General features: G+C 46.1%; 1 protein-coding gene across 4 annotated transcripts in view; it reads left to right on the top strand.

The window, feature by feature from the left end:
- EWSR1 (EWS RNA binding protein 1) overlaps positions 1-12,903 on the top strand; it is a 26,448-nt gene extending 13,545 nt beyond the window's left edge. For 2 of the 4 annotated variants that reach the window (XM_027956699.2, XM_027956700.2), the window contains exons 7-17: positions 1,318-1,529; positions 2,417-2,597; positions 5,337-5,374; positions 5,914-5,946; positions 6,242-6,360; positions 9,658-9,787; positions 10,538-10,660; positions 10,976-11,138; positions 11,508-11,605; positions 12,076-12,328; positions 12,513-12,903. In XM_027956699.2, the coding sequence (XP_027812500.1) occupies positions 1,318-1,529; positions 2,417-2,597; positions 5,337-5,374; positions 5,914-5,946; positions 6,242-6,360; positions 9,658-9,787; positions 10,538-10,660; positions 10,976-11,138; positions 11,508-11,605; positions 12,076-12,328; positions 12,513-12,552 (1,390 nt within the window). In that variant the 3' untranslated portion in view covers positions 12,553-12,903. The remainder of the gene's footprint in view (positions 1-1,317; positions 1,530-2,416; positions 2,598-5,336; positions 5,375-5,913; positions 5,947-6,241; positions 6,361-9,657; positions 9,788-10,537; positions 10,661-10,975; positions 11,139-11,507; positions 11,606-12,075; positions 12,329-12,512) is intronic. The other 2 variants (XM_027956701.2, XM_027956702.2) reach the window with 1 other exon arrangement.
- The last annotated feature ends 49 nt before the right edge of the window (positions 12,904-12,952 follow it).

The raw sequence follows: 12,952 nt of genomic DNA on the forward strand, positions 1-12,952 counted from the left end.
GGCTTTTGAGTCCTTACAGCTTCCCAGGGGCTTCTCTGGTGGCTCAAACAGTGAAGAATATGCCTGCAATGCAGGAGACCCGGGTTTGATCTCTGGGTCTGGAAGATCCCCCTGAAGAAGGGCATGGCAGCCTACTTCAGTATTCTTGCCTGGAGAATCCCATGGACAGAGAAGCCTGGTGGGCTACAGTCCATGGGGTTGCAGAGAGCTGGACACGTTTGCGCAAATAACGTTTTACAGCTGTGGTAAGGGAGGTGCAGATACTTAAAATCATTGTAGTTAGAATTAAAATTGTATTATGCGTTGTGTTGTTTTTCACTGTCATGGTTCATCTAAAGTTTAATATTTCAAGCTTTATTTCTGTGTAAGAGTATCTTTGGTTAGTTTCCCTTCCCTTTAGTTGACATATGTGAAGGTGAATATCAGTCTGATATTCATTTTTCATACAGTACCTTGAGTCTGATGTTTCCTTGTCCATCTTTTCCTTATTAATGCCCAGATTCATAGACGATCAGGCATGTCTGGAAGTCAGGAGCTATGTACACACCAAAGCAACTTGAAACTTAGGCTCAGGAAAAAAGTGGCCACCCAGACACACATCAGGTGGCCTGGTACCTTCAGAAAACGAGCCGTCACTCCAGGGCATGATGTGGGCAGGCAGCCTGGGGACTGAGCACCATACCGGGCTGCCTCACTTTTCTCGGTGCCGTTTCCTGGGTCAGCCTCCCTGGGAGCACAGTCTTCCCTTAATACAGGAAGCACCTAGGCTCCCAAACGTGCCTTGAGTTTGGTTGAGAATAACTATTGTTCTGATGAGCACGTGTGCTTGCGTGTGTGTGCTCAGTCATGGCCCACTCTTTGCGACACCATGGCCCTGCCAGGCTCCTCTGTCCGTAGGATTTCCCAGGCAAGAGTGCGAGAGCGGCTTGCCGTCTCTTCTGCAGGGGGCCCTCCTGACCCAGGGATTGAACCTGTGTCTCCTGCATTGGCAGGTGGAGCCTCCCAACCCTCCACTGCCATGCCACCTGGGAAGCCCTGTTTCAGTAAAGGTGGGGGTGGTAAAGGGGGAGACTCTTAATTAAGGTTGTACATTTTATAGATGGGTTTGTTTTGTGTGTGTGTGTGGTATAATACCCTCTCCTATTCAGAACTTAAATACAAAAATACTTGCTCATTTTAAGTTCAGTGTGTTAATATGTAAAAAGTAACTGGAGTTTTAAGAGTTTCTATGGCACATGCTGGGAACGTCTCCTACATTTAGGGGACCTAAAATAACAAGTCTCTCCTAACAAACTGTTTTGTTTTGTTTTTTCTCAGCTACTCCTCTACGCAGCCGACTAGTTACGATCAGAGCAGTTACTCCCAGCAGAACACCTACGGGCAGCCGAGCAGCTACGGGCAGCAGAGTAGCTATGGCCAGCAAAGCAGCTATGGGCAGCAGCCACCCACTAGTTACCCCCCCCAGACTGGATCCTACAGCCAGGCTCCAAGTCAATATAGTCAACAGAGCAGCAGCTACGGGCAGCAGAGTGAGTTGCTAAGAGAGAAAACCAAATAAGAATGGTTGTGTTTGGAGTTTCTGAAACGGGGAAACACTCTACCACTGTGTGCTTTTGAACTCCAGGATGCATCTTGAGGGTATCATATCCTGGCTAATAATCCTGGCTTTTCTCCAGTTTAATTGTTGTTAGCATGCCTTAGGAGAAAAGAGAGTTTGTAACTGACCAGAGAAAAAGTTTCAGACTGCCAGCCCTGCTCTCTGGGGAGGTTATATGCAGTGAGTGAAGCCAGCTTTTCATATGGCCTGCCCACCCCAGCTCATTAAGAGAGCGTGAGCAGGTAGCTATTGAAGACTCTCGAAGTTTTGATAGTTTAAAAGATACTGTATTTTGATTTTTTTGTGTACATTCATAAGACAAAAATTTTTGTGGAATGCTTACAGTTAATTTATGTGGAAAAGTAACCAAAAATTCAAAAAGTTGTCTTCACAATTTAGTCTGCCTGGATTGTTGTCTTTAAAATGCACCCATGAGTATGTCTCATTATGACAATGAGTCGTGCTTCTTGATGGAGACGACCCCTTAGCAACCCCAAGAAACCTGACTCCATTTTTGTTTGAGTATGGTTTAAAGACCAGTTTTTTAAGGCATCTTGGGATACAGAACCCTGTGAACTGTTGGTCAGAGTCCTGTTTTTGTTTGAGAGTGGTTTTTTCCTAGGCAAACTATATGAGATTACTTCAGCCTTTTTTGTTGAACTTTATGAAAAGCTTACTGATGGGGGACTTAATCAGATGTAAAGAAGATGATACCTCGGTTAGTGCCTTGCACTTGAGAATTCTATGATTCCAGGAGAAAGTACAACAGCAGTGGTGTAAATGCTGATCCATGGCTTACAGATGTGACTCTTTCCTCAGGTTCATTCCGACAGGACCACCCCAGTAGCATGGGTGTTTATGGGCAGGAGTCTGGAGGATTTTCCGGACCAGGAGAGAACCGGAGCATGAGTGGCCCTGATAACCGGGGCAGGGGAAGAGGGGGATTTGATCGTGGAGGCATGAGCAGAGGTGGGCGGGGAGGAGGACGCGGTGGAATGGGGTAAGAGCAAACCTTTTCTCCTTTTACCTAATTTTGTTTCATCCATAGGATTTTCAGTGGAAAGAAGGGACTGAAAGACATAGGAAATTTATTTCTGCATTTCCATGGATAGTCTGATGAGCCCAAGCCATCTTGCAAACATGGAAATGTCATCTCTGTGGCATATCTATAGAGGCAGTTTGCTTTTTTCAATGCCAGTTGACTTGGTTGGGTTGGGGAGAACAAAGAATGGTTTTGAAACTAGAGCTTTCAGTCCCCTTCCTGGTTTCCAGAGGTCAAAAGCCTCCTGGGTAATAGATTTGGGATGGAACACACACAACCCTTCTAACAACCTTAGGTGTTTGACTAATTGCTTCTGAATGATTGTCTTGAAATACGTGGTGTATATACTGCAGAAAAGGAATGCAGCTGTTTTCCACAATGTTTGTCCCCAACTTCTGTTTATACTTGGAACTGTTGAACATAATGATGAAGATCTTGGTCCCATAACCCTTGAACTATGGCCTGAGGTGCACCTGGTGTACAGAGAAGTCTAGTAGCTTTGTGCAGAGTAATGTATATAATTGTGGAATCACTCTCCCCAGTGGAGATTTTGAGAAGTCTAAATCGGTTTGACCATTTTGATGGATGGAACGACCTGGTTTAGAAAACTTTGTCTAGAGTAACGTGAACCTGCTACCCCGCCCTTCCCCTCCCTCCTCCCGCACCCTTTTCCCTTTCTGGTGTCTCTACTTTGATGAAGGTGAGGTGAAATGTTGGTTAACATAATCCAGAAGGCTTAGTTCTGTGTGTGTTCTGTCCCTGTATAAACTAGTGAAAAAAAGTTATGCAGAATGTTGGTATAAGTATAAATTGGATTTGGTGCCACTGTTGGTTCAAGGAAAAACTGAATATAATTTCTTTAGAAGTGTACTTCAAGATTAAATATATAATTGATTTTTAAATTTTATATTAAATCTGTTTACTGCTGAAATACTGGTTTAAAATACTGTTTTGCATATTCTGCATAACTTAAGTCTTTAGTGAAATCTTTATTGGAAGAAAGTCATTTTATAAGATGCAAAAATTTATGAGTAATTTCGTATAAAGTAGAATCAATCTTCTGATTTGGAGAATATCATTCCATTATAAAGGTTTCACTTCTTTACAGATGTTTTAAATAGATGTAGACACTTGAAATCACTATCATCACATCTCCAATCATTTAGACTCCTTAGTATTTTTCAATTGCAAAACCAATTTTAAGTTTACTCATTTCAATTCTCCAGAAGTAATCATTCTACTAATTTTGCTAGATTTTGCTAGTAGAGGGTGTTCCCTCTTTCTCTGAGAAGTCTCTGCTGAAGCCATAGGAAACCCTGTGGCTCTCCCCACAGGCTTCTCAGCAGACTGACGCGGTCCGCGGGACCCTGTGGGGACAACACAAGAGCCCCCCCTCTTTTTTTTTTATTGTGGTGTGGTGATGGTTTTCAGTGTCTTCTGCAGGTAAGGCACTCAATGTTGTTAACATGCCCTTTCTCATTGCCTCAGTATTTTGATATTTTCATTGGCTGTTAAACGTGGAAACTTTTTAACATGCTTTGTCGCATTTATATGCTACAGGTTACAAAGTGAGAGCCTTGTATACACTTCAATACTTAAAAAGTACCCGTACTCAGTACTCAGCCGGCAGCATAATGAAAAGTGGGACTAGACACGGTGTCCATATGGAGAGGAAAAATATACATAGAATATTTTTAACAAAATGTATTCATTGTATAAATGGAATCCTTCTGTAACTTTGGTAACTGCATACTTGTTGTTTGGTAATGAACCAGAGGAGGTATAATACTCTAGAATTGTGTAACATTAAAGTGTAAACTTTTGTGTTTAAAGAGAGAGAACATTTTATGGTGTGTACTTTTAAAAAGGAAGCAAAGCTGCATGCAACAGCTTGAAATTGTGTATTCAGGTATTAAAGGTGCAATACTGGTTAGAAAAGCTCAGGGCCTCCCACTGAGGAGCTGCCTTTTATTTAAGAGAAAAACCTAAAAGGCCCAATTCTTACTCTTCCCCTTTCCGAATACATAAGGCAGTGATTTATGCTGCCGTTGTCATTGATCTCAACTGATAACGTTTATAAAGTTGCACCCCCAGTCTGTGGAGCCTTGGTGTTTGTTGTAAATTCTCCTTTCACAGCGATTGTTAAACCCCCTAGTGCCCTGAAGCGTGTGGCTTTACGCTGAAGATCGGCTGGATGCGTCCTCTGGTGTATGTCATAGGCCTCCACTGTGGTGTCTCCTGCTTTTTATAAACTGTGATTGTTAAGAAGCCCAGGGCCTCACTTGGCTCTCCCCTGGGAGAGGTTGAGGGTGCACCTTTATGAACATGAAAAGGTTCATCACAGCAGTTACCTGGCCTGCTGCTCCTCTCCACACAAGCTCTCCCTGTTTTTCAACTGATGGGGTGGGTGTTTGGGATGTATTTTTCCCCCAGTTTGCCAAGTATTGCACTATTAATACCAGCCCCTGAAATGAAAGGAATCAACCACACTGGTGTGTACAATCAGACAAGCAAGGTTGTATATAAAGGAAGTTTGAGCAAGCTGCCCTGAAGAAAGGCATAGTGACAAGATGAGAGAGATGCATTGTTTGGAGATGTGTTTAGCCAGTGCCCTTCTTCCCCACGAGCCCCCCCAAGGCTCAGAGCGGTACTGGCTTTTAAAGGGAAAGGCCTTCATTTCTTCGTTTATCCCCCCAGCAGCGCTGGAGAGCGAGGTGGCTTCAATAAGCCTGGTGGTAAGTTTTTGAGTATTACCATGGATAGTGTTTAAAAAAAAAATACAGTCAGTTTTTAGAAAACTATAATTTTTTATTAGTTTGATAAGCGGTTTAAAAATGATCTCTACAAAAGAGACTAATGGGTACTGCCGGCACTGTCTTAGGGGTAATAAGGTTAACCTACGGTTACAAAACAAAGGGTGACTTGGAGTATTGAGCAACTGCTTCTGTAATATGGGGGAGAGTACATTTTTAAAATTTGGTTTATTTGGAGGAAAAAAAAATTGACTTAAATTTAACACTAATTTGGCACGTAAGCACTGAGAGTGTATTTGGTTAATGGTTTAAAAGCAAACTCGAGCAAAGGAGAAGCAAACCCTAGCAAACCTGCCACAGACGTTAAAGGGGCACTGCTCCATTTTAGCAGTGCGGGTCATTTTGAATTTAATGAAGCCCCATCAAATGGTGGTATAGTAGATAGCTATGTGTGTTTGTAAGGTTTGTAGCTTGCAAGACGTGCACTAATAATATTTTGTATGATCTTTCCTGGTTGGCAGGACCCATGGATGAAGGACCAGATCTTGATTTAGGTAATTTTGAATTCCTGGAGTTTATGTTGTACTTTGTAATTGAATAGCCCAGAAGCAAGTGTGTGTTGGAGTTCAGCAGCCAGGTAGATGAGTGGAATACTCTCGCTGTCAAGAGCAGTTTGGGGCTTCCTTTATCTTGAGTAAACAAAAATAAACCAAAAGTTCCGTCTCACTCTTGTTAGTAAGGCTGGTAGTTCTCTTGGCTTTGTGATGAACGCTAGCAGGCAATAGTGAGCGTTGGTCAATCAGCCCCTATGGATACATGACAGTAACTGCCTCTCCTTTTCTCCGGAAGGCCCACCTGTAGATCCAGATGAAGACTCTGACAACAGTGCCATTTACGTGCAAGGACTGAGTGACAGTGTGACTCTCGATGATCTGGTCGACTTCTTTAAGCAGTGTGGAGGCGTTAAGGTGAGTGAGAGCGCGACCTCGTGGGCTGGCAGAGCTTGTAACCACAGGGCGTTTTGGAGAGAACTGACTCGGAGAGTTTCTGAAGTGGCTTGATTTTTTTCCTTCTGGACTGTCCATACGTGGTTTACTCCTTAAAATACAAAAAGCAGAAAGTGAAAAATACTGTTCTGTAGAAAAGAAATCCTAAACACGGTTTAAACATATTTGGTAACTCAGGGTCACTTTTATAAAGTTAATTGTAAGACTATTTACATGAACTTTTCGGGGGGAGGAAATACAGACTATAATGTTTTTAAAATAACATGTGTCCATATCCCGCAGTAGGGCTCTATGAGTACCTTTGAGGTGCCTGGTATATGTCTTCCTTTCCTAGTTTTGTCCCTTCTCCCCACTTGAATGCTGGATTTTATCATTCCCTTTTTTATAGATGTACCTCAATAATACTTTGGTTCACATAATTTTGAAGAATAAACAAACAGATACAAACCCTTAAAGTTTATGCATAGTGTGGAACATGTTGTAAAGAAGAATATAGTTGTTCTGTGTTCAGTGATCATAATTCTTAAGGATGAAAATAAATACAGCAAGATAGGAAAGGGATAAAATGAGGAACAGAGCCAGTCCAAGTGCGGAATAATTTCAGAATAACAGCAGGAATAGTGAGACAGGAACTTGCCTGGCAAGCTTGAAGAAGCTGGAGTGGCTAGAAAGTTTGGTCTGAGCTACTGTGATGGTTACCAATTAGATGAGGAAAACTAAGAGAAACTGGAATTTTGAGGAGGGTCCCTAGGTCAGAATCTCAAAGTTTGGGCGTCCTGTATTTATTTGTGGTGGTAAGTTCTATAAAGTTGCTACAGACAACTGGATTAGTGAATGCCGAGCCACCGCCCCAGAGGTGTGCACACATCTCACGTAGATTGTAATCACAAATTCACAGTTCATCCTGATAAATCCTCGTTTCACAAAGAAAAAGGTTCGGAAGTGTGACTTGCCTGAGTTGGTGTTCCGATTTGTCCCACTAGTCCCAGAGCTAGAACTTGTTACAGAACGCTGCCCCCGACCTCCCAGCTTCCGGCCTCCGGTCGCTTCTAGGCGAGCTGGAACGGGAGGGAAGGGCATTGTCTTCCTCTGCTGGGAACATGTGCATCCGGCCACACGTTTTTCACTTTCTGTTCGTTGCCACAAATAACCAAAGAAAGTGCCACGAGTATTGATTTTGGAGTGACAAATACTTGAATCCACGAATAATGAGAACTGACTATACCCAGGTGTAGACCTGCTGGTTCTTAAGGTGTGTGTGGTGTTTAACCTCAAAGCACCAGCTGGCCGACCAGTGTAGACTCTTCACTGCACATCCACCACAGCCTCACCAGGAAGCACGTGTTTGGTTTTTTAAACTTTTAGTAATCTGGTAGAGGAAGATGGAAATGCAGTTTGCTTTCCCTTGATGGTTGATGATGTTACAATGGCAGCCTGTGAAATGCCCGTCTGTGTCTCACACACACTTTTCACTGGGCTGTCTCTCACTTGTTGGTTTATATGTGGTTCTTTATATTGTCTGAATGCTAATCTCTGTCTTTGTTGCGAATACAAATCTTCTGCTTTGTGGCTCAGTTTTGAAAGGGCAGACTGGGAGATCGTACCACTCTGTTTGCAGGGTCTTCGTTCCCCAGCCAGGGGCTGAACCTACGCCCGTGGCGGTGAAAGCAGAGTCCTAACCTCTGGACCACCAGGGAGTTCCTGAGGCTCACGTTTTTTACTCATTTTCTTTTGATGAATAGGAATTCTTAATTTCTTCAGTCATTACCTTACTGGGTTGTGTCTTTATGTTTTTTATCTGCAAGGCCTTTTATTCCACCACATCTTTGTGAAAGGTCTGCCTTTTCCTTGGTGGTATATAGTGCTGTCACTCAGGAAGCCCCCTTCCTGGATCTGTTTCTTGGCTCCATATATACTTTTTGTTGATTTGTGTGATCCAGTGCTAGCAGCTCTGCTAATTACTCTGTGCTAAATCTTGACCTCTGGTAAGGCAGACTCTTGTTTCATTCTTTTTACTTCTTGCGCTCCTATCCATACATTTTCGAACCAATTTATGAAGTTCCTTAAAAACCCCAGTTGGGGGCCTTCCCTGGTAGTCGGGTGGTTAGGGACTCCATGGTCTCTGCAGAGGCGAAAGCGGTACCGTCCCTGGTCGAGGAACTGAGATCCTGCGTACCTTGTGGTGCAGCCGGCGACCACGCACACGCACACACACACACAGACACACACACACACACACACACAGGGTGTTTCCTGGATCTATAAGAACTGGAGAATTGACATGTTTATGACACTGAGGGCTTTCCTCCCATCCCCCATTAACACTGTATTTGTCTATTAGGCCTCTGGTGAAGCCTAGCTCCTTAAAAGTTTTGCAGGTTTTTATTAATTTTTTTCATTAATGGGCTGTTTTGGAATGGATATTGTGATCCATCTATATAAAAAGTTGGTAAATCATAAACTTCCTACTTGTGGATTATATAGTATATTGTCTATTTGGGTATGTAGGATTTATTCCTAGTTAAGAAAGTAGTGTTTACTATCAAGTTTGTAAAATTAAAGATTTTAAAATTATATAACCCATCATTCATACCACTATCTTGTCACATTTCCTTTGTCTTTATATGCCCTTTATAAAAACATAGGTATCAGTACCTGTATTATTATAAGTTACTTCTTTTAAGCTCTATACATATTTTCGTGTATCACTAGATACAAAATGTGTATATCCTAAAGAGTTTGGGCATACGAACATGTAATGCAAAAAGTACATGAAGCCATATTCTTGTGTAGTGTGGCTCCTGAACTCAGCCTGTCTGCATCTGGTGTTGAACTGGGAAGCTAGTTCTGTTGTGTTTCTGGAGGGAACACTGGCTGTGGTTGAGGTTAAGGTGGTCGAGTCCTCTCTGCACACTCACAGTCCTGAGTGTTGTGTTTAACGATTGAAGGACAGTCCCGCTGTGTGTGTGGTGTGTCTCACCGGTGGCCTGACTGCACCCTAAGAGGTGGCTGCTCACTGGGCGCCCGTGATACGGCCCTTAGGGTGTTGGGGCAGGTACAGGCCATAGGAAGAGGAGACTGGGGAACAAATGGGACATGATTTAAAACTGTGGGCCTATTTTGGTTTTATGTTAAAACAAAGTGATTTAAGTGTACACAGTTGTGGTAGCTACTTTGGAAAAAGTCACCGATAGTCCCACCATTCCTCTGAAAACTAGTGTTTCTGGTCATAGCTTAATTATGCTCTTTTATGCCTAGATGAACAAGAGGACTGGACAACCCATGATCCATATTTACTTGGACAAGGAAACAGGAAAGCCCAAAGGCGATGCTACAGTGTCTTATGAAGACCCACCAACTGCCAAAACTGCCGTCGAGTGGTTTGATGGTAGGAGCCCCGGCCCTCCTGGCTCTGCCTCCTCGGGGTACACGGAGGCTCTGGGAGCAAGTGTGGCGAGGGTCACCTTGTAGGTAAAGGCCTTGTGCTCGAGTATGTCCTTGTGTTAGAATGATTTTCTCTTAATGTGGCTCTAGGGACCAGGACAGATAGACTGTCCCTCTGTGCAGCCACAGGGTGTGCAGGAAGGAGGACTCAAGAGTCGGAGGAGCAAGGAGACCCTCTCTGCTCCTGGAGGAGCGCTGGGGGTGTCCAGGAGGCGGCTTGCCTGCTCCCCTCCGCCGCACGAGGGCCAGGCGCTGACCTGGGGCTAAGAGATCCCTTATTTTCAGTCATTCTCATTCAGATCCACTTGCTTCTCTAAGAACAGATGTCGCGAGGTGCAGAAAGCCCCACAGACCTCTCAGCTGTGCACATTTGCAGCGTGTGTGTGTGTGTGTTTTAATGACTTTGATGTTGATCCTGGAATTTCAGTTCTCAAAAAACCAACTTGAAAGTGTCAGCAAGTTCTATCTCCTCTCAGCCACTTCTACTCTCCTTCTCATCCTATTAAGGCTTTTCTGGCCTCGCCTGTAAAAATCTCGGGGAAGATTGTGGGAAGACACTGATGCAGTGGGAATGGTTGAGTTTGATAACGGGGTGCAGTTGGTGAAAAAGGAGTTGTATAACCTTACCTGATCCCCTCAAGGGGAGCAGGAGTTGGACACTGGGAGTGAGGAGTGTTCTCATCTCTTTTTCTAGGCAAAGATTTCCAAGGGAGCAAACTTAAAGTGTCTCTTGCTCGGAAGAAGCCGCCCATGAACAGCATGCGGGGCGGGATGCCGCCGCGCGAGGGCAGGGGGATGCCGCCGCCACTCCGAGGAGGTATTTACTGGCACGCTCTGGGCTCTGCTCTGCCACTGTGAATGTTCTTGGTGCCCTTGTCTGCGAGGAGCTTGGTCTCTAGAGTGAGAGCAGACCCCTTAGGAGCACGGACAAGGCGTGTAGACTCAACGCTAGCATTGAGCACTGACAGCAGAGGGGGAGGGGCTGATGGGGCGGAGGCTGGGAGCCAGGCTGCTGCGGGTCGGCCCTCGGGCTGCCTTTCGTTTCTCCTGCTTTGGTCCTCCAGCTGTAAGGACAGACCACAGAGACACAGAGCTGTGCCCAAAGAGGTGGTTTGCTGTTTCTTTACTACAGGTCCAGGGGGCCCAGGAGGTCCTGGAGGACCCATGGGGCGCATGGGAGGCCGTGGAGGAGACAGAGGCGGCTTCCCACCAAGAGGGCCCCGCGGTTCCCGGGGGAACCCATCTGGAGGAGGAAACGTCCAGCACCGAGCTGGAGACTGGCAGTGCCCCAACCCGTATGTACTCACCCCCGCTCCCATCCTGGAGAGGCCTGCCTGCGGGCTTCCTTTGTCCAGAGCAGGCTGACCCTGGCCCTGCTGTGGGGTGGGCGGCCCCGTCAGTCCTTACCAGCTGCCCTGGTGCCTTCGGGAGACGGCCACACAGTCCACGGGACTCAGGCCCACCTGCACGTGCTTGTCCAGACACTCAGCTGGATCAGACCCTGGTCCTGTGCTGTGCTGCCTGAGGCTGCGGCTGCAAAGCCATTTTCTGTAGTCAGATCCTCTGAGTGGAGTTGGACCTGGACTCGGTGTTTGTGGTGGTTTCTGCTCAGGCCTGGCTTGTTTGGTAAGTGATTCCGTTGTGATATAATTTTATTTATGCAGGGGCTGCGGAAACCAGAACTTCGCCTGGAGAACAGAGTGCAACCAGTGTAAGGCCCCAAAGCCTGAAGGCTTCCTCCCACCACCTTTCCCGCCCCCGGGTAGGTACCCGCAGCTTCTTGGCACTGAACTGCTAATTAGCTCCATGGGCTTGGTAACCAGGGTCAGGTTGGTTTCAGCAGGCGCAGCCCTGACCTGGGGTGCTGTCAGTTCTGCACTTGACCTTTGAACAACACAGGGGCACTGACCCTCTGTGCAGGTAAAAAAAGTCCCCTTAAATTTAACCATCCGCCCTCCACCGCCGTGTTTGTGCTTCCACATCCTCGGATTCTACAGACTGCAGGTTGGGTAGTACTGTACTTCATATTTGGTGGTGGGGGGAAATCAATGTGTAAGTGGACCCCCGAGCATTTCAAACCTTTGTCAAAGGGTCACCTGTGGTCCCAGCGTCAGTTCTGAACTGTGACCTGGTGTGCAGCGAGGGAAGCGCTGGCCCCGCTCTCCGCGCGAGGCCTCTGCACTCAGCGTTCTGTCCTGGCACTGAGTGTCCTCTCCTGCGCTCTCTCCTCAGGCGGTGACCGTGGCAGAGGTGGCCCTGGAGGCATGCGGGGAGGAAGAGGTGGCCTCATGGACCGCGGGGGTCCCGGTGGAATGTTCAGAGGCGGCCGTGGTGGAGACAGAGGTGGCTTCCGTGGCGGCCGGGGCATGGACCGCGGTGGCTTTGGTGGTGGAAGACGAGGTGGCCCTGGGGGACCCCCTGGACCACTGATGGAACAGATGGGAGGACGACGAGGCGGGCGAGGAGGACCTGGAAAGATGGATAAGTACGTGGGGGTGAACCCGCTGGGGGGCCTGGGCCGTCAGCCCCTTCCTCCGGAACAGGTCTTACCGGCCCTGGGCGAGGGTGGGTGGCCGCCCCTTCCCCTCTCCCACCCCTCGGCGTCACCCACCACCCCTTCCCCTCCCCTCTTCGCCCCATCCTAACCCACCTTCCCTTCTGCTGGGCAGAGGCGAGCACCGTCAGGAGCGCAGAGACCGGCCCTACTAGACGCAGAGACCCGCAGAGCTGCATTGACTACCAGATTTATTTTTTAAACCAGAAAATGTTTTAAATTTATAATTCCATATTTATAATGTTGGCCACAACATTATGATTATTCCTTGTCTGTACTTTAGTATTTTTCACCATTTGTGAAGAAACATTAAAACAAGTTAAATGGTAGTGTGCTGAGTTTTTTTTTCTTATTTTAAAGATGGTTGTTTAAGACTAAACAATGGGAACCCCTTGTGAGCATGCTCAGTATCTTGTGGAGAACCAAGAGGGCCTCTAACTGTAACAATGTTCATGGTTGTGATTTTTTTTTTTTTAAATAAAATTACAAATGTTTATAAACAGTCACCCTTCTCCGCCTCTGTTCTACATCCACCACATACCTACTTGGACGTGA

Source organism: Ovis aries, chromosome 17 (assembly GCF_016772045.2).
Source record: "Ovis aries strain OAR_USU_Benz2616 breed Rambouillet chromosome 17, ARS-UI_Ramb_v3.0, whole genome shotgun sequence".
In the NCBI taxonomy this organism is placed as follows: Eukaryota; Metazoa; Chordata; class Mammalia; order Artiodactyla; family Bovidae; genus Ovis; species Ovis aries.